Source organism: Pongo pygmaeus, chromosome 3 (genome assembly GCF_028885625.2).
Source record: "Pongo pygmaeus isolate AG05252 chromosome 3, NHGRI_mPonPyg2-v2.0_pri, whole genome shotgun sequence".
In the NCBI taxonomy this organism is placed as follows: Eukaryota; Metazoa; Chordata; class Mammalia; order Primates; family Hominidae; genus Pongo; species Pongo pygmaeus.
In genome coordinates, this window is record NC_072376.2 from 197,037,652 (window position 1) to 197,058,711 (window position 21,060).

The 21,060-nt window shown below is 38.7% G+C and overlaps 1 protein-coding gene and 1 pseudogene across 1 annotated transcript in view; one reads left to right on the plus strand and one right to left on the minus strand.

The window, feature by feature from the left end:
* The first annotated feature begins 38 nt into the window (after window positions 1-38).
* The window catches only part of TRAPPC11 (trafficking protein particle complex subunit 11), a 53,223-nt gene continuing 32,201 nt past the window's right edge, over window positions 39-21,060 (plus strand). Inside the window, exons 1-10 of the mRNA XM_054485191.2 lie at window positions 39-220; window positions 4,566-4,790; window positions 6,884-7,053; window positions 7,691-7,761; window positions 8,633-8,747; window positions 15,262-15,361; window positions 15,716-15,789; window positions 18,027-18,123; window positions 19,923-20,056; window positions 20,690-20,837. Of these exons, the coding sequence (XP_054341166.1) occupies window positions 4,587-4,790; window positions 6,884-7,053; window positions 7,691-7,761; window positions 8,633-8,747; window positions 15,262-15,361; window positions 15,716-15,789; window positions 18,027-18,123; window positions 19,923-20,056; window positions 20,690-20,837 (1,113 nt within the window). The 5' untranslated portion in view covers window positions 39-220; window positions 4,566-4,586. The remainder of the gene's footprint in view (window positions 221-4,565; window positions 4,791-6,883; window positions 7,054-7,690; window positions 7,762-8,632; window positions 8,748-15,261; window positions 15,362-15,715; window positions 15,790-18,026; window positions 18,124-19,922; window positions 20,057-20,689; window positions 20,838-21,060) is intronic.
* On the minus strand, window positions 16,157-16,269 carry LOC129035875 (U6 spliceosomal RNA; annotated as a pseudogene).

The following is a 21,060-nucleotide window of genomic DNA, read 5'->3' on the forward strand; positions in this document are numbered from 1 at the left end:
GCGCTGTCACTCAGGCCCAGAAAGTGCTTCCTGTGCCGGGGGAGGTGGGTACCGGGAAGTCTCGCCTGTTGGAACTGGCTGTGGGGCCGCGGCGGTGGGGACGGGCAGCGGCGGTGGGGACGGGCCCCGGCGTTCTGTGACATCCCCCCGCCTCCCCTCGTCTTGTCCCGGCTGGCGGCAACCGGCCTCAGCTGCAGCGGGCCCGGGGCGTGGGGCCTGGGTGAGTCCGGGCCCGGAGACCCGCGGGGCCAGGCGGGACCGCCGAGGAAGAGAGCTAGCTCTTAACAATGCTGGTTTGGGGGCCTGCGTTTTGCAATCCCTTCGACGCGTGCAATCCTGGCACTTCTCTTTTAGACCCGAGGAAAGACGCACCCGTTTCTAGGGCCTCCCAGGTTTAAGACAGGGGAATAAGAGGAGGAAGATATCTGCCTTTAGGGACTGCAAGGTTATTTCTCTACCTTTCCTCACTGGAGCTACCAGAGCAGATACTGGGACCATGGGGACGGTGTTTCTCCTAGGTTGGATTATTGCTTCTCATCTTTAACATCGAAACATCATTTCGTCCCCACACTGTCGTTCCTCTTTTGTTCGTTTTGTAGTTGAACATCTCTGAATCCCATTCTTAGCAGCCTTGTGTCCTACACCCTGAACTTCCAGTTAGTTAAAACAAAAAAAAAGTAACCACATTAGGTTTTGGGGTTTTTTTAGTTGCCAATTTGATTGGGTCACCTTTCTTATCTTTCACGCTAGTTTCCAGTTTACTTCCCTTGCATTACTTGATCTCCCATCCATTACTGACCTATAGCTGCGCCTCCTTTCGTGTGTAGTTTCGTTGGTTGCTCCATTGAATATCTGAAAATTTCTCCTTCCAGCCTGTCATTGAGATCCATTCAATCTGCGTCTGTGCGTTATCGGTGTTCTCATTCAAATTCCTTTGCTGCAGAATAAGCACTACCATTTCAGGTGACATAGGAGAACGTGGCAAGAATTTCTGATACAGTTTTCATGCAGCAATTTTGGGACACATTTCCCATAATTTAGATCTCTGCTGTCCAGTTCTGTAGCCAGTAGCTACATCAGGCATTTGAAATAGGCTAGTCTGAATTGAGATGTGCTGTGAGTGTAAAATACACACTAGATTTTGAAGACTCAGTACAAAAAAAGGTAAAATATGTCATTAATAACTTTTAGTGTCAGTATGATAATATTTTGGACATACTGTACTGCGTTAAATTGAATATTAAAATGAATTCCATCCACGTTTTACTTTTTAATATGACTGTTAGAAAATTTTAGTTTATTTATGTGATTCGTATTTCTATTGGATGACAGTCATTTTTAGTTCCTCTTATTTCAACTCCATATTCAAAGACCACAGCTATGTCTTTTGGGCCTCTGGAGTTATTACAGGAAATGGTCTCTAGTCTAGACTTGTTCGTATTAAGCAAAGGGGCCCGTATTGTATTTTGGTCACCTTTTTTTTGTTGTTGTTGTTGAGACGGAGTCTTGCTCTGTTGCCCAGGCTGGAGTGCAGTGGTGCGATCTCGGCTCACTGCAATCTCCGCCTCCTGGGTTCAAGCAATTCTTCTGCTGCAGCCTCCCGAGTAGCTGGGACTATAGGCACGCATCACCATGCCCGGCTAATTTTTGTATTTTTAGTAGAAACGGGGTTTTACCATATTGGTCAGGCTGGTTTTAAACTCCTGACCTCGTGAATCGCCCGCCTTGGCCTCCCAAAGTGCTGGGATTACAGACATGAGCCGCCATACCCAGCCTGGTCACCCCTTTTTAATTTTCATTCCTACATTACCCAGAACTAGACTGTTTCTTTCTCTGAACATGCAATCCTTTGCCCTCATAACTTAATCCTGCCCTAGAAATATTTAAACAATTCTAAAACAATCTGTTGTAGACATTTCTGGCAAGCTTTGCAAATCATTTATTCAATACCTGTTGTTCTTTCAGTACGTAAACATGAGAAAACTAATAGTCTTTCCTAAATTAACCTTTCAGTTGAAAATATTCCATGTTTTGGGGATCAGGTATTAGCCTAAGTGTGCCTCACTTTTCACAAAGATTGTATTAGACTTCTCTATAATATACTGGTGTAGATTACGTTTTTTTTTTTTTTTGAGGCGGAGTCTTGCTCTGTCGCCCAGGCTGGAGTGCAGTGGCGCGATCTCCGCTCACTGCAAGCTCCGCCTCCCGGGTTCACGCCATTCTCCTGCCTCAGCCTGCCGAGTAGCTGGGACTACAGGTGCCCACCACCACACCCGGCTAATTTTTTGTGTTTTTAGTAGAGACAGGGTTTCACCATGTTAGCCAGGATGGTCTCGATCTCCTGACCTTGTGATCTGCCCGCCTCGGCCTCCCAAAGTGCTGGGATTACAGGCGTGAGCCACTGCGCCTGGCCAGATTACCTTTTAAAAGAGCCTCATGACACATTCTTTTTCAAATAAGATTATATTTAAAATATAGTGATAATTTTGTTTGGAATAACTTTTTTTTTTTTTTTTTTGTGGCACAATCTTGCTCTGTCACGCAGGCTGGAGTGCAGTGGCACAATCATAGTTCACTGTAACTTTAAACACCTAGACTCAAGTGATCCTCCCATCTCAGCCTCCCAAGTGGCTGGGACTACAAGTGCGCACCACCATGCCCGGCTATTTTCTTTTTTATTTCTTTTAGAGACAGGATCTCACTATGTTTCCCAGGCCAGTCTCGAACTCCTGGCCTCAACAATCCTCCGGCCTTGTCCTCCGAAAGTGCTGGGATTATAGGCACGAGTCACTTGTGCCTTACCTGAATTCTCTGTAATATGCTGGTATAGATTATCTTTTAAAAGAACCTCATTTGGGAGGCCAGGGCTGGCAATCGCCTGAGGTCATGAGATCAAGACCATCCTGGCCAACATGGTGAAACCCTGTCTACTAAAATACAAAAACTTACCTGGGCGTGGTGGTGCATGCCTGTAGTCCCAGCTACTAGGGAGGCTGAGGCAGGGAAATCACTTGAACCCGGGAGATGGAGGTTGTAGTGAGCTGAGATCAGGCCAGTGCACTCCAGCCTGGTGACAGAGTGATATTCCGTCTCAAAAAAAAAAAAAAAAAAAAAAGAACCTCATGTTGTTACATCCTTTTGCAAGTAAGATTATATTAAAAATATTTTAATGACAATCTTGTTTGGGATAAACATAGTTTTATGTACTTACAAAGTCAGGGCATACTTTAGATTTATTATGGACTGATTCTTAGCTAAAGAACGTAGTGGAAACATCCTCTGAGAGGTTTCCATTCATTGTTAGTTTTTCCCTTACAGATTTTTCTTTAAAGAGTAAATTTTATATTGTGGGAAATGAGACAACATAGCTACTATTTAGATAATTACATAAATTAAAGGCTATTTTAATAATATCCTAGGTATTCAGAAATTCAATATTAGCAATTACAGAGAAATTAGAGGAAGTTTATTATGTGTAAGTCAACTGTTTTTCTTTTATATTTTTCTTTCAATATATTTTTCTTTTATAGTTGAAATAGATCATGTAGATCTATTTTAATTTTATCACCTTGCTTTCTTGGTCTACTAATTTCAAAGTTCTGTGTGCATTTTGAGACATTACTGAAAACACCGATTTGTCTTAAAGTTGACTTCAACGTTTTTAACATGAAAGATTTTTTCTTAAATGTCATATAGTTATTACATTTTAATAGATCTAATTCAGGAATTAAAGTTTTCCCTTTTTCTCTCTTCTGTTTGCTTGACAGTTTGCAGATACTCAAAGCCTTTTGCCTTTTTGTAATGATTATTTTATTTATTTATTTTTGAGACAGAGTCTCACTCTGTTACCCAGACTGGAGTGCAGTGCCGTGATCTCGGCTCACTGGAGCCTCCACCTCCTGGGTTCAAGCGATTCTCATGCCTCAGCCTCCAAGTAGCTGGGGTTACAGGCGTGTGCCACCATGTCCAGCTAATTTTTTGTTTTTTGTTTTTGAGACAGAGTCTCGCTCTGTCGTCCAGGCTAGAGTGCAGTGGCGCGATCTTGGCTCACTGCAACCTCTACCTCCCGGGTTCACGCCATTCTCCTGCCTCAGCCTCCTGAGTAGCTGGGACTACAGGCGCCCACCACCACGCCTGGCTAATTTTTTGTATTTTTAGTAGAGATGGGGTTTCACCGTGTTAGCCAGGATGGTCTCGATCTCCTGACCTTGTGATCCGCCCGCCTAGGCCTCCCAAAGTGCTGGGATTACAGGAGTGAGTCACCACACCCAACCAATTTTTTGTATTTTTAGTAGAGACAAGGTTTCACTGTGTTGGCTAGGCTGGTCTCCAGTGATCCACCTGCTTTGGCCTCCGAAAGTGTTGGGATTACATGCGTGAGCCACCATGCCTGGCCTTGTAATGATTATTTTTTTGTAATGATTTTTAAATAGAGATTCATATATTGGAAATGAATATGAGTTGTTTTTTTTTTGAGACAGAGTTTTGCTGTTGTTGCCCAGGCTGAAGAAATGAATATGAGTTTTTAAAAATTAATTATGAGTGTATTAACATTTGTATTTCAGGTTTTTTGTGACATCGTAAACATGAGCCCCACACAGTGGGACTTCCCTGTGGAATTATGTTGCCGGCCTATGGCCTTTGTTACTCTTACGGGCCTGGATGTAGTTTATAATGCAGTCCATCGAGCTGTCTGGGATGCCTTCTGTGCCAATCGGAGAGCTGATCGAGTACCAATTTCTTTCAAGGTGCTCCCAGGTGACCATGAGTATCCCAAATGTAGACCCAAGGTAATGGCATTGTGATGGCATGTGTTCTTTCCCTCTCTCTCTATGTGTGTGTGTGTGTGTGTGTCTTTTTTGTTCTGTTGTGTGTGCGGAGTTTATCAAGACAGTGGTCACAGTGGTGCATAAAGAAAGCCTTAGGCATTTTCATGTAATACACTGCATGTATATTTAATAATAGTTCTTTTTTTTTTAAACTCCAGAGGAATAATTACTTTATAAAGTTTTCTATCCTATGAGCCTAGGTTTTTCCTTTTTTGTTTTTAGGAAAAAAACCCAACATAGTCACCTCTAAAAGGAAGGTCTTGCATTCCCCACCATCATTACTAATGTCGTTTTTGAATCCCATGGTCTGTGCAATTTGGCTCAATTTCACAGATTTTTTGAGCACTTGCTTTGTGACAGGTACCTGGAACCATGCAACAAGCTAGTGATATGAATTTCAGTAAGACAGGTTCCCTATTCTTGAGGAGTTATACATAAACTAAGGCAGTTTATTCATTGCGGAATGAAGAAAGGTATTAAGTTCAAAACTGACTTTTAAGGTGAACAACATAGTAAAGACTACTTTACCTTAGACAATAATTATTATCATGACGATAGCATCACTAATAGCTAACATAGTTGTAAAAAAACAGTAAAACAGTTTATCCTTTTTTTTTCTTTTGCCCTAGAGCAGTGTCTCTGTCACAGTAGTCTCTGGACCAAGTATGTCATCATAACCTGGGGTATTTATTAAAAATGTAGATTGCAGGCCTCCTCAGTTGGTTTCTGGGAATATAGGACTTGGTCACCAGCTGATTATTTTTGTGTATGTTTGAGAACCACACAAAGGAGACACCATTTCATATACCCAGCCCTGGAAACTGAGCTGTCTGAAACTGTGCAAGTAATAGCATCCTAGCCCTGGCCCTTACACGATTATGTTTCTTTTCTTTTTTTTTTTTTTTTTTTTTTTTTGAGATGGAGTGTCGCTGTGTCCCTCAGGCTGGAGTGCAGTGGCACGATCTCGGCTTACTGCAAGCTCCGCCTCCTGGGTTCACGCCATTCTCCTGCCTCAGCCTCCCGAGTAGCTGGGACTACAGACGCCCGCGACCACGCCCGGCTAATTTTTGTATTTTTAGTAGAGACGGGGTTTAGTAGAGATCGAGCCAGAATGGTCTCGATCTCCTGACCTCGTGATCTGCCCGCCTCGGCCTCCCAAAGTGCTGGGATTACAGGTGTGAGCCACCGCGCCCAGCCTACACGGTTATTTTTCTTTAGTGTCATGTTTGTGTCAAGAAGGCAGGGAGCCCAGCACAAGCCCTCTTTTCTCCTCTTTTAGTGCTTGAATTCAAGCTGCTTTTCATTTCTCTATTCCCAGCTTTTGGCTGAGTCCCCATGTTGTTTTGTGTCAGGCTTCCTTATTGCCCTCATCTTTCCTTACTGGAGGTAGACATTGGATCAACATGAAGTGGAGTAGTCTGAGCCAGCACAGGTGATTTGGAAGGAATGTGAGGTTTCAACTGCATCCTTCAGGGCTAACACTCAAATCTACAGCATCCTCTTCCCACTGCGTGGCACTCAGTGCTCAGACCCAAGTGGCTGCTGTGAGGCTTCTGTTTAAGAATTGTTCTCTGCTTTTTACTTCGTCCACAAGTGAGGTGAAATGCCATCACAGCAATATGTCTTTGAAATAAACAAAGCCATATTGGATTTTAGATAATATTTTATTTGAGCAGTTTTATAAGAACAGAAGCTGGAATGGTGAAGAATATATGTAGAATTTACCTGGAAATGGGCTACTTTTTTTTTTACAAAGTATTTGAGACCCTTTACATCATTAGACATGCACCATCATTTTATGCATTCAGTTATGGGGCTGATAGAAACTCTCTCGCTTTAGTCGTTCTTTAAATGGGAAGTATAGCTTCTCCAGGGTTGAGATTCCGCCTTCAACACTTACTAGTTCTTACTGAATCTGTTAGCCTGAGTTTCCTAATCAAAAATGGGAGGTGTGTATATTGAATGAGATCAATGCACATAAAGTGCTTGGCACTCAGTAACAGGTGGTTTCTGCTCCTGTCAGGTAACTTTTCAATTTCTGCCAATGTTTGCAGAGAACTTCATATGAGTGGTACATCCCTAAAGGGATCTTAAAGACTGGCTGGATGAATAAGCATCTGAATCTGGTGCCAGCCCTGGTGGTTGTGTTCTATGAACTGGACTGGGATGAGCCTCAGTGGAAAGAAAAGCAGTCTGAGTGCGCCACCAGAGTGGAAATAGTCAGGTATGATCTTCTGTGTCAGGGCAGCTATGTCAGTTTGCACATGTGTGTTATTCACTAACATTTCTTGAAGGCAATGGAGTACCATTCAGACTGCAGTGGTCACTTTGCAGATTGACCTCCAGTGAATCTTGTTCACTTCCTCACAGGTAGCAAAATTATTGACTGTATATAATGCTGGGTATGTGAAGAAATTTAGAAGACTAATTGGTCTGAATTTCCAAACGTTTTTCTTGTATTTACTATCTTTTTTGGAGACATAGTAATTTACTGTTTAGTCTCTTAAAACGCTTTGCTTTATCACTATTTAAGTTTCAAATAATTAATTCTTTTGGATGACTACTCTGCAGTGTATCACCATAAAGAAGTAAGTTGCATTATAACTTTTACATAAAAGTATACATTAATCTTTTGCTTTTAAGGAAGATTTTTAAGATTAGAAGATGTGAGATCATACTTTTAGAATTTAAATCATTGTGACATATATGTGCTTTGTGTGCAGGAAAAGATTTCTTCTGATCTTGGGTTTTTTAGTTGAAATTTATCTTCGGTTGAATTACCAAGGTTGTATTTTATGTGAAGTCATGAATACATTTTTTAAGTTAAAATAATTAATTTTATTCTTGCTTTTTCATTGTAGGCAAAGTTTACAAGGAAGAAACACAAAAGTTGCAGTGGTTCTGATTCAGAAGAAAACCCCTTTGCCCCCAGGTATCAAAAGTCTAATTAATTAATTAATTGTTTTATACCTCCAATTCTTATTGAAGGGAGATGGGGTTTTTTTTGGATGTTTAAATCTTTTATGCATTCAGTTATGGGGCTGATAGTGTGTTAACTTTAAAACGCACAAATGATACATGAACAAATGCTTATTGTAAAAAATTAAAGATAGTAAAGAATGCAAATCTTAAATCCTGTTCTTCTAGTTCCACTTGTCTTCTTATGTAGGGGATATAGGAAGGCGAGTTTAATTCACACAACAATTGGCTTGATTTTTTTATAAGAGTATATATATATTTTTGGCTTCCAAAGCTTTCCGAAAAAGAATATAATTTACTTATCTAAGATCTATTTGAAACTGTATTCCTTATATGAAATTTTTTCATTAATTTTCTGTAGGGCAAAGAAAAAGGCTACAGGATTTGTAGTTTTCTCTTGGAAAATGTCTTAGTTTCAGATTCTTATTTCCACTTTTCCAAGACTTTTGTAGACCAAAATATATTTTTGTTTCTGTGTTGAAACTTATAGCATCCAAAATGGTTTTGGAGACTTCTTTCATGAATTATTGCTTCCAGTTTTAGTTATGTTTTTTGAAATAGTTATGTGGTATATCTGTTGGCATTACTTGGCCGCCTATCCTGGCTCAGTAGAAAATTCCACAGTGTTTTCCTAAAAGGCATATACTGTGTAACCTCTAAGAACCACACAGAGCTCTCAAGGAGCCCATGAGTCCTGTTGGTGTGATGAAAAGCCGTTTGGGTTTTTATTCCTAATTCTATTTTTCAGACTTGGGGAAATATATATTTGGGAAGCTACATTAGTTATTTTATTTCTCATTCATCTTGATGGGGATTATCAACAGGAGAAGATGTCATTGCTTCCGAAAGGGCTGCAGCTTTATGCAATGCATGTGAACTCTCAGGGAAGTCTTTGTTTGTACTGCCGCACACTGACCACCTTGTGGGTTATATTATAAGGTAAGTAGAGGTCTTTTGAAGTTTTGTTTTTTTTTTTAGATTATTAAGAATTGAGAAATTGGTAGCTTAGACCCATTTATTTTTTTAAAAAATCATGTTCATGAAAAACATTCATATGATACAGAGGCTATGGGATAAAAATAAAAGTCTTTTTTGTTAAATTCTTAACCCTCTCCAATTCCCTGAGGTAACCAGTCTCAACAGTTTCTCAAGTTCCCTTCCAAAAAAATGTCTTTTTTGTATAGGAACAAATATATGTATTTCTTTATAGTATCCATACCACACCCACAAACACAAAAACATAAATGTGCTCATATGATACACAGTGATCTTCCACTTAACATTACCTCATTAACATGCTTCCATATGTGCATCTAGGTCAACTTTATTTAAAGAAACAAAGTTTATATGTTTTTCCATTATACTTTCCTTGAGTGACATGTCTGTCCTTTTTTATGAGAGTCTCCATTCCATTCTGGCCTGTTTTTGCTTCATTCTTGAGCTGTTGATGTATCTATGTCACTAATTTTTTAGGAAGGTCTGAGCCCTATCATATCTTGAAGCCTTTGTGTATAAAGGGCAGATTACCTGGAGACACAACATTACCTCAAAAATTATGTGGCCATTATTCATTGTTTTGTAGCTTTTCTTGTCACACACAAGTTTTGTAGTAGTACATTTTATGCTAGGATCTATTTAGATATGAATATTTTCATTGACTTTGACTGTAAAATGGTTTTCCTTTTCATTCTGCGTAAGTGTCCTTTGTTAACTCATGAACAGTTTTATTTATTTTTGAGTATTGCCTCTCTTGCATTTGTTTATTTCTCAGAAGCAAACCTCTGAAAATGATCCGCTGCAGGAGGTTACCTGGCCTTCTCACTGGTATATAAATGACCAGGCTTCTAAGAAAGAAGCATACATTTAGCAGAGAACATGCAGAGGAATAGGATCAAATGAAAAGATGAATTGCAAAGAAACTTAAATGCAATTAGCAAAATAAATCTTCACACTGGCAGTAAACAGTAGAATTCACACCACAGAAAATAAGTCAGTGGTGCCCAGGATAACATTGAGATAATTTCTTGGAATTCAGAGGAAAAGAATGAGTTTTGTTCCTTAAATGCAGACATATGACCAATAGGGAACAGAGAGAAGAGAGGGGCAGCTGGTAGCACACGCAGGCAGCTTTTCTCTCCACCGAGGCTCATCCCGGCATCACACCTGGCCTCAGCTCTCCAGGCCTGGATAGCTCCCCTTTGACTCTGCACTTCAGTGCTTTCCTATTCACGGTGCTGTTCCTTGTCAGATGCTTTCACAGTCATGTCCACTTGCCAGCTCTCCTTTTGTGGGCTCTCTCTTACTCAACATTTAAGGCTTCAACAAAGCCTTTGTTAGAAAGCCGTTGTCCTCTGTGCTATACCCTGCCATAATGACTCTTCACCGAGCAGCATTACCTTCCAGAGACTATTTGGCAATGCCTGGAGACTTTTATGATTGCCACAACTGAGGGGGTTGCTGTATTGGCTTCCAGTGGGTAGAGGCCAGGGATGTTGCCACACACTCTACAGCCTACAGGACAGCCCTGCACAACAAGGAATTACCTGGCCGAAATGTCAGCAGTGCTGAGCTTGAGAACCCTGCCTCAACCATCAGTGATCCTGCCCGCCACAGCTTTCAAATTTAGGCGGTCATGGATTCAAGAGAAACAGAGGATGGGCCTCAGCCCTTAATCACTTGTAGTTTTGTTGTGGATGATGAAACATTTCAATAAGGAGTACATTGTCAAAATAACTGATGTAAAAAGCAAGTGCCCTGGGTCCATAGCCTCCAGTATGTGGATATAAGATGGGGAGTGCATAAGACAGTCCGTTGGAGATGAGGAAACTCATAGACCCTTTCTTCAGATATATATATTTTATCTTCAGAGAGAGAGAGAGTAAATCTGAATATCAGGACATCTTCATCTCAATGATGTGGGAGGGAAGTAGCAGAGCTACTGATGGCACACTTAACTCCTGTGCTTTCAGAGCCTTTTCAGATATTACCTATACATGCTACAATGATTTCATTAGTGTTTTTTTAAGTGTCAAAATGTTAGAATCTTGATAAAACTTCTGTAATGCATTGGGAGTGATTGTGAAAATCTTTTATATTGGAGAAGTTTGCTGATCATTTCAAGGCAAAATACAGGAGTTGTCCAAGTTAATGATTCGAGTAAGCATTTTTCTTTTATTAAAAAGTAAGTGTTCCCAACGTTCAGACCTTTTCTCTTAGGACAATAGGCTGTCTGTGTCATGCTTACTAGCAACTGTTTAAAAACCACACACATACTTTGCCTTTCAAAACAAAGGTGACAGTTTAATAATGAGTAAGAAAGCAAATGCTTCTCAAAGGAAAGTTGTGCTATAGAGAGAATATGCCAAAAATGGCTCTGCAAAATATTAGAACCAGTTTTCTTTTCTTTTCTTTTTTAAGATGGAATCTCATTCTGTCACCCAGACTGGAGTGCAGTGGCACAATCTTGGCTCACTGCAACCTCTGCCTCCCAAGTTCAAGCGATTCTCCTGCCTCACCCTCCTGAATAGCTGGGACTACAGCATGCACCACCACCCGGCTAATTTGTTTGTTTTTTGTTTTTTGTTTTTTTTTTGAGACAAAGTCTCACTCTGTCGCCCAGGCTGGAGTGCAGTGGCGTGGTCTTGGCTCACTGCAACCTCTGCCCCGCAGATTCAAGTGATTCTCCTGCCTCAGCCTCCCAAGTAGCTGGGATTACAGGCAATCTTGGCCAGGCTGGTCTTGAACTCCTGACCTCGTGATCCACCCATCTCGGCTTCCCAAAGTGCTAGGATTATAGGTGTGAGCCACCATGCCCGGCCTAATTTTTGTATTTTTAGTAGAGTCGGGGTTTTACCACATTGGCCAGGCTGGTCTCGAACTCCTGACCTCAGGTGATCCGCCCACCTCGGCCTCCCATAGTGCTGGGATTACAGGCATGAGCCACTGTTCCCAGCCCTGGAAGCGGTTTTCTAATTAGTTTAAAATTATTTGAAGCAAAGAATTTCAATGGGCCTGAACTCCATTGTTAAAAATACAAAATGATGTATGCAGATGTACAGATCCGTGCAGTTAGATTTTTATCTCTGATCGTCGTCTTTCCATAAATTAAAAATTGGAAAAAAAAAAATTGGAACTGCCGTAAGCATTTGGCTGGGCGAGACAGTATTGAAGCAGTGTTTCACTCTCCCTTCTGTCCCCTTTTACTGAAAAGGCTGGAGGAGAAAGGAAGAAAGGATGTAAGGACCACACCCCTCATCCCCCCCAGCCCCCACTGCTGCTCCTGCTTCTGCTCCTGCTTCTGCTCTTGTGCCTTTTATTTGCAGCCTTTAGCACAGGATCTACCTTCAATATAACTACCTTTTAAGTATACAGTAGTTCCTCCTTTTGTCCTCCAAAGTTGTGTGAATATTTTTGTCTCTTAGGTACTTTACAAAATTCAGGAACACCCCTTTTAGACATAAATCTGCATCTATAACTTAGAAGCTAGAATGTCCTTCACCTGAAAACCGGTAGCTCTCTTTCCTGGAATCAGTGCTAGTTTTTCAAAGTTCAGTTGCAGTGGCTAAAATATATGTTTGTATGCTCTGAAAAATGTGCTTACTTGATATGCTAGTGCAGTGGTAGCAGAAAACGGACTCCAGGTGATCTTTATATGAATATTGCTAAGAGTAAATATACATGTTTTCTAATAAAAAGTTAGAATAGGGAGCAGCTTGTAATTAAAAGTTTAACCTAAATTATCTGGTAGGATAAATTCTATTTCGAGACAGGTCAAACAATAAAATATATATAATTGTGTGCGTATTTGTACATGTGTACGTACGTGTGCATCTTGTCTAGCTCAAAGCAAGTTGATCAGGTTCCTACCTTCATAAAGAAGCTGATTTAATTGTGGAAACCAAAAGCATCCATGTTAAAGTCCACAGAGCACTGCAAGTATAAATTCTGTAATACAGTTTGTAAGTCTTACAGGATTTCAGAGAAGAAATAAATAGATGTGATCTGGGAAGTTTTAAGGAAGAGAAAGGCCTGCAACTGTGCTTGAACATGTGGATTAGTGGGAGGAAGTAGTGGTTATTTTGGACAGAGGAATGTCATAAAAAAGCATAGACATTTGAAGTTCAGCTAGTTTAAATCACTAAACGGGAAGACTGAATCAGTTGGATTTTTTTTATTGTAGAACAAAAAAACTCAAGGTCTCTTTCCTTAAAAGAGCATTCTTAATGTTTGGTATTGCCTTAAAAGTGTAATGTTTGAGTATCTGGTAAGAGAATTGGTCTTCTCACTAACCGCCTTACGTCTTGACTAGATTTGTCATTTATTTATTTATGTTTGTGAAACTGGTTATAAGGTTTTCTCCAAATAAGCCTCAAATAATAAAGAAGTGTATGAATTAAAAAGTGGAAGCCATACAACACTTATGCTCTATCCCGTGATGTCTCTGTAGCCTGTTACGGTTAAAGCAAGGAAAAGATTTGACTCTGTATCCCTCAGTTTAGAGGAAGTAATAGCACTTACCAAGCCTACTTACTCTCAGTCTTCTGTATTGACTGTTTAACAGGTGTTTTATCTCTAAGTACACATTCAGCTTGAAAACTAAAACCACACTTATCTTTGATATTTACTGAGACAATCTAGATTAATAATACCGATTCTCTATTGAGAAGGATTTTTTGTTTTTGTTTTTTTAATCATTCAGAATAGCCTGTAGACATATTTCTGGCTGCCATAACATTAGACGTTCTAGTCAGTGCCTTGTTGCTACCCGTTTGCAATTTTTTTTTTTTTTTTTTTTTGAGATGGAGTCTCGCTGTGTTGCCCAGTCTGGAGTACAGTGGCGTCATCTCCGTTCATTGCAAGCTCTGCCTCCTGGGTTCATGCCATTCTCCTGCCTCAGCCTCCCAAGTAGCTGGGACTACAGGTGCCCGCCACCATGCCTGGCCAATTTTTTGTATTTTTAGTAGAGACAGGGTTTCACCGTGTTAGCCAGGCTGGTCTTGATCTCCTGACCTCATGATCTGCCTCTGCCTCCCAAAGTGCTGGGATTACAAGTGTGAGCCACTGCGCCCGGCCCCCATTTGCAAAATTTAAAGGACAGCTTAGGTTAATACATTCCTTCACACATTATTTGGTTCAAGGTTAGATTCTAATTTTGTCATATTTTAACATTTTTAAAACTACAGTTTTGAAAATGGAAAAATCTTAAAAGGCTGGACATGAGGGCTCATGCCTGTAGGCAGTTGGATCGTTTGAGTCCAGGAATTTGAGAACAGCCTGGACAACATGGTGAAGCCCCGTGTCTACAAAAAATACAAAAATTAGCTGGGTATGGTCGTGTATGCCTGTAGTTCCAGCCACTCTGGAGGCTGAGGTGGGTGGATCACTTGAGCCCAGGAGGCTGAGGCTGCAGAGAGACTTGATCGCACCACTGCACTCCAGCCTGGGCAACAGAGCGGGACCCTGTCTCAAAAATAAAATAAAGTGAAATAAAATAAAATCTTAACCTAGAAAATCAAATTTAAAATATAATATCTGATATTTAAGTTCGTCTTTTATCTGGCTATGAGTTCTGCTTTCTTTCATGCCCTAGGCAGATAACTCCTGATAATTTCTTTTCACCAAAGAAAGCTTGAGTTGTGTATCCATCTCTGGTCAGATTTTCTTGTTGCTATGTAAGTTATAGAATGATGGAGGATTTAAATCACACAAATGTTTTCACCTCATTTGCCAGTTCTCATTTTTGGTTCTTTCCCCATTAGTTTTCTTATTCTTTTAAATCCTAAATACTAAAATCACAAAAAAAGTGAAATCTAATTGAGTAATAATTTTTTTTTCAGACCTTTTATAAAAATATAAAACAGGGGCGAATGTACTTTTAGAGATTCCAATCAAATTTTAGTCTGGGAGCAGTGGCTCACACCTGTGATCCTAATCCCAGCACTTTGGGAGGCCAAGGTGGGCGGATCACTTGAGGTCAGGAGATCGACACCAGCCCTGCTGGCCAACATGGTAAAACCTCACCTAAACTAAAAATACAAAAACTAGCTAGGCATGGTGGCACATGCCTTGTGTCCCAGCTACCCGAGAGGCTAAGACACAAGAATCGCTTGAACCAGGGAAGTGGAGGTTGCAGTGAACCAAGATTGCGTCACTGCACTCCAGCCTGGGTGGTGACAGAGCCAGACCCTGTCTCAAAAAAAAAAAAAAGAGATTACCATATTTTTATTTGTTATATCCTGTATTATAAATAATTTTGAATGGCTTTTGGATGGTCTTGATTTTAGACTTTTTGATCTGAAAATTCAGGTTATCTTTTGCTTCACTTTGTCTTATTCATAACGTAAAATAGATATTTCTGTCACCATTTTACTTTCAGGTCTCACAAACATTCTTGAAAAGTTTGGTTTAAAATAATTTTAATATTTAAATGCTTATTTGGTTTTGTTTTTTACAGATTGGAAAATGCCTTTTATGAACATGCACAGACTTATTACTACACTGAGATCAGAAGAGTGAAATCTCATAAAGAATTTTTGAATAAAACAACACACCAGGTACATGATTTTTTGCAATAATAGAAGCATTCTAGAGCGGATTATTATTATTTTTGAGGTGATTATTACATGTTCTTAATAACTTAATGTTTTAAATGGTTTCAGCATTTCTGAAGTTTTTTTCAATGCTTTTAAAAATTAATTTGTTTTTAAATTAAACTCTTTGCTCTTAAAGTTCTTAAAGGTAGATTTTTATAGCCTTCTTAACTGTGCCCTTACTTGTGGGAATAATTCTTGGATTTCAGTTTTGAATATTTTTCTTCATTCTTTTATGTCTCCTCATAATAAACATTATTATAATTTTCACATTTTAAATAGAATATGTATAATAGTAATTTTTTTGTCTCTTTTTAGCTTTTATTTGTTAGGCATCAGTTCAAAATAGCTTTCTTCAGTGAGTTGAAACAAGATACACAAAATGCGCTGAAGTAAGTTGTTAAGCTTTCAAACTAAATGTTTCCTATTTTTATATTAACAATAACATGTAATGGCAATTTCTGAATCTCAACCAAAGTATAATTAATTTTAAAGTGTTCATATTGCTTACATTTAGGAATTAATCTAGAGATGAATGGAATATAATATTTTAGGATTCTAAAAAATTTTCATTTAATTATTGGAAGTAAATTTCATTGTGTCATAAAGTTTTCTGGTTTGAGTAATTACATTTTATGAGCCACAGAAATGTAATATTAAAATTTCCCCATCTTCTTGACTATTTTTTATGTGTATACTCAGTAAAATTCTTGTAAGAGACTGATTTAAACATTATCTAAATCGGACTTTTTTTCCAAAATAAATTTTTAAATGTACCTCTTCACAAATTTGCATGTCATCCTTGCGCAGGAGCCATGCTAATCTTCTCTGTATTGCTCCAATTTTAGTATATGTGCTACCGAAGTGAGCACCAGACTATTGATTTTTATAGGTTTATACACTAGTACATTTATTAAATTCAATTTTTTAAATTAAATTTTAATCATATCAGTCAGCTGCATCATTTTCCATTTGAAGTCTCTACTTAGAGCCTTGAAGATTAGTTGCAGATGTGTTGGCAGTGGTTAAATATTTTAGTCCTTTGCTTTTACCAAGCAGAATTTAATGAAACTTGACCTCTTTGTAGCTTTAACTCAGTTTTTGAAGACAAAGGTATTAAAAACAGCTATTTATCCCAAAATTGAGGAGGGGAAAGAAAAATAGAAATAAATAAAAATAATTTTATTATTCACAGGAATATTGCAGAAACATCTTATTTTTGTTGTTGTTTTGAGATGTTTTAGTACCAAAGCACCAAGTTGTGTTTCCTGAATCTCAACAACTTCATATAACTGGCTTTAATGTAGTTCTTTTTTTTTTTTTTGAGACAGAGTTTTGCTCTTGTTGCCCAGGCTGGAGTGCAGTGGTGCGATCTCGGCTCACTGCAACCTCTGCCTACTGGATTCAAGTGATTCTCCTGTCTCAGCCTCCCGAGTAGCTGGGACTACAGGTGCCTGCCACCACGCCCAGCTAATTTTTATGTTTTTGGTAGCGATACGGTTTCACCATGTTGGCCATGCTGGTCTCGAACTCCTGACCTCAGGTGATCCGCCCACCTTGGCCTCCCAAAATGCTGGGATTACAGGTGTGAGCCATTGCGCCTGGCCTATAGTTCATTTTTATGGATGGTATTAGTTTAAATCCTTCAATTTCAGTTCTGTTCAAACGTAATTCTGGAGAGAAATACATTCACCTGGAGAAGCTATGAACAAACTTTTTCTATGAAAAGCCTGTTTTGAGATTTTCTCATTACCTTCCATGTGCAAGGTAGGCCCTGTTCCCAGCAGGCCCTCCTTTCTCACCATGCTTCTCCTTCAGCATGAGCTGCCCTAAGGACATTTTTCCCTGCTCTGTAGACCTTACCTGAGGCCAGTAATATTCACTTAACTTGTAGAGGTACTTGGGGTTAAAAAGCTATTGACCTGTGCTGCTTTTTTTTTTTTTTTTGAGATGGCATCTCCCTCTGTTACCTGGGCTGGAGTGTGGTGGCACGATCTCAGCTCACTGCAATCTCCACCTCCTGGGTTCAAGGGATTCTCCTGCCTCAACTTCCTGAGTAGCTGGGATTACAGGCTTGTGCTACCACACCTGGCTAACTTTTGTATTTTTAGTAGAGACGGGGTTTCACCCTGTTGGCCAGGCTGATCGGAAACTCCTGACCTCAAGTGATCCGCCCACCTCAGCCTCTAAAAGTGCTGTGATCACAGGTGTGAGCCACCGCACCCGGCTGACCTGTGCTGTCTTGATACCATCTTTGCTAATAAAATTTCTATTTGTTTGAGAGCTTGTAATGGTACTTTAAAATACTTATGTTTTTTAACAGAATGCTGATTTTTCTGGACAGTTGTCCAATTTCCTTTTTTAAGTTATCTGTTTGTTACTGACAGATGTTAATGACAGAAAGAACAACGCACATGTCATGGTTCTGTTCTTTATGAAATCATTGATTCCTCTCACATATATTTAATAACTAATGGCTCATTTATCAGGAAATCAGAGATTGACATTATTGAGCTGTTGAGCACTAAGAAATGTTGAGTAAATATTCTTTGTTATTTCTAGTGATTTGGTTCTTAGAAATCGTTTATTAAACTAATTTATATCATTATTAACCACCCTCCCCATTTAGGAATTATAGGACCGCCTATAATCTTGTACACGAATTGAGAGCCCATGAAACTAATATTCTGGAAATTAAGACTATGGCAGGATTTATAAACTACAAGGTAATAATTCTGCTTCCAAATACAGGGAATTTGTGTTTCAATATTAAATTATCTTTTTAAAATTTGAACATCAAAATTAATTTCTTGCTCTGAAAAGTTAGTATTTGATTAATTATGATCTCCCCTTTTATATATCCTTTTTCTCAGAAGGGCGTCGATTCTTAGCAGGCTATTTATAGTAGTTATATTTTGAATTGATAAGTTCTAGAGGTTTTAAACGTTTGGAAGGTTTTTTGGTTTTGGTTTTGTTTTTCAGTGGGAGCAAGGAGGAGTTGAGAAGAAAGCTGCCTGTATTACTGAGTTTTAAAAGATAAAATTATTAGAACTATGTGACTCCTTCTTGGTTTAATGGCACAGAAAAGAAGTATCTATTCACCTTAGAGGAAACTTTTTTTTTTTTTTTTGAGACGGAGTTTCGCTCTGTTGTCAGGCTGGAGTGCAGTGGCGGGATCTCGGCTCACTGGAACCTGTGCCTCCCGGGTTCAAGCGATTCTTCTGCCTCAGCCTTCCGAGTAGCTGGGACTACAGGCATGCGCCACCACACCCAGCTAATTTTTGCATTTTTAGTAGAGACAGGGCTTCACCATGTTGGCCAGGATGGTTTGGATCTCTTGACCTCGTGATCCACCTGTCTCAGCCTCCCAAAGTGCTGGGATTACAGATGTGAGCCACTGCGCCTGGCCAGAGGAAACTGTTATACCTACTATTTGAGCATTTTATTTTGAGATTGTCTGTCACAGGAATAGATGCCCTCAGAAGTCAAGCAACGGCTGTTTGGTTTGCTTTTAGTTTTTTCACGTTCATCTTAAAGATGCCTGACACTGTGTTGGTGATGTATGGCCAAATAGATACTTTAATTCACTGTTTTTTCTAATAGGAAAAGATTAGAAACAACCCAATTATAAGTGATTGGTTATATAAATTATAACTGTAAACAAAGGAATATTAAAAGCTGTTGAGAATGAGGCCGCTCTATGTAGTGATACGGAATGATACCCAAAATATATTGCAAGATGAATAAAGTCACAGATTAGCATATTTAGTGTGATGTTGTTATTTGTATAAAAACAATAGTTTTCTAGAAAGGCACACACATACTTATCTGTGTGTAGAATATATCAGGAAGCATATGGCAGAAACTGATTGCCTCTAGAAAGGGAAATTAGATGGCTGAGGGACAGGAATGGATGAGAGACTGACTTTTCATGTGTTCCTTTGTACTTAAAAAATAAAAGTGAAAATTGTAACAAGCATATGGAAATAAATTTAGGCTTTGTTTCTTCCTTTTTTCCTTTTGCCCCAAATACATACATATTAGTACTATTTTGAAATAGCATGCCAGACACAAAATTTTCAAGAATTTCTGTAATACTTGTTTGATATGGAGGTAACTTTGCTTTAATTATGCTACAGAAAATCTTTAGCTTTATGGCAAGTCTAAAACTGAAAATTGATCTATCTTATCTCAATTACCTGTTGGACATAGTTTGTTTTAGTCCATGTTCTTCATTGGGGATAATTTTTAAATTCTGTTCCATATTTTTTAAAAGCTTTTCTAAAGTGTAGAATAAATTATGTACAAATACTGAGTTATTTTATTTCATTTCTAAAAGGGATATATAACCTTTGGTTTTAGCATAACCATTCTGATGAGGAAAATTAATTGTATTGCAAAGAGCTTCAGAGAAGGAAATTTCATTGTCTTTTTCTAATGTTATTCTCAAAATAGTTTTGAAATGAATATGCCTTTTGACTTTCTTTTTTTTCCTTTATTTTGGGATAAATTTTACATTTTGCAGATCTGTAGGCTGTGTTTTCAACACAACACCCCATTGGATGCAATTGCTCAGTTCCGAAAACACATCGACTTGTGTAAGAAAAAGATTGGAAGTGCAGAGTTGTCTTTTGAGCATGATGCATGGATGTCTAAACAGTATGTTTTACATTGTCGTTTTAGAATTTTTTTTAAATAATACATAGTATTTGGAGAAATAGCATGGACTTTGGTTCTAAAACTGAACCAGGTTTTTTGTCACTAAGTAGGTTTTTGATGACGTAGCATAAGTATGTTTCTGGTAATATTGTACATTGATATTGTATACAGTTCCTTAATGGGAATTATTTAATTCATGGTACCATCTTTTTCATTCAGCATATATTTATTGAGTCTCTACCATATGTCTAGGTCCTGGGGATATAGCGGTAAACAAAATTCCTGCTGTCATGGAGCTTACTGTTTGAGAATGAAGTTTAAAAATTGCTAAAATGAAATTGTTCCCAGAAACTTGGGTGTATTTATTTGAGTGGTAGGAACTATGTTGAGATCTAGTTTGATGGTATATTTATAAAGACTTGTTAGAAGAGATAACTTAAATATAGAACCTATCTGTAACCTACAGTTAGTGTGTATTAATATTTACAAAGAAATTACAACAAATATTAACTGTTCATCAATAGCACTATTTTAATACAGTCTGCTGAGGTTAAGGTTCCCAGGATGAATTACCAGAAATAAGCTTCTTTTTCTTTTCATTCCTCTTTATTTCTTGATTTTCTTTTCTTTAAGATTCCAGGCCTTTGGAGATTTATTTGATGAAGCTATTAAGTTAGGGTTAACAGCTATTCAAACTCAGAATCCTGGTTTCTATTACCAGCAGGCAGCATACTATGCCCAGGAGCGGAAACAGCTTGCAAAAACCCTCTGTAACCACGAAGTAAGTTACTGACTCCGTATTATCTAGCACATAGAAAAGTTATTCTTCTTTTGAAAGAAGCTAGAACTGATTGGTGTTGATGATTTTTTCCAAGTCTTTAAATTTAATTAGTTTTTATTTTTTATAGCTTTAGGAATTGCATTGATCTTTGGTTTTAGCCTGAGTACTCTATTTTCACCTGGGAATTGAGCAGAAGTTTTACTTTGAAGAACTAATTTTTGGC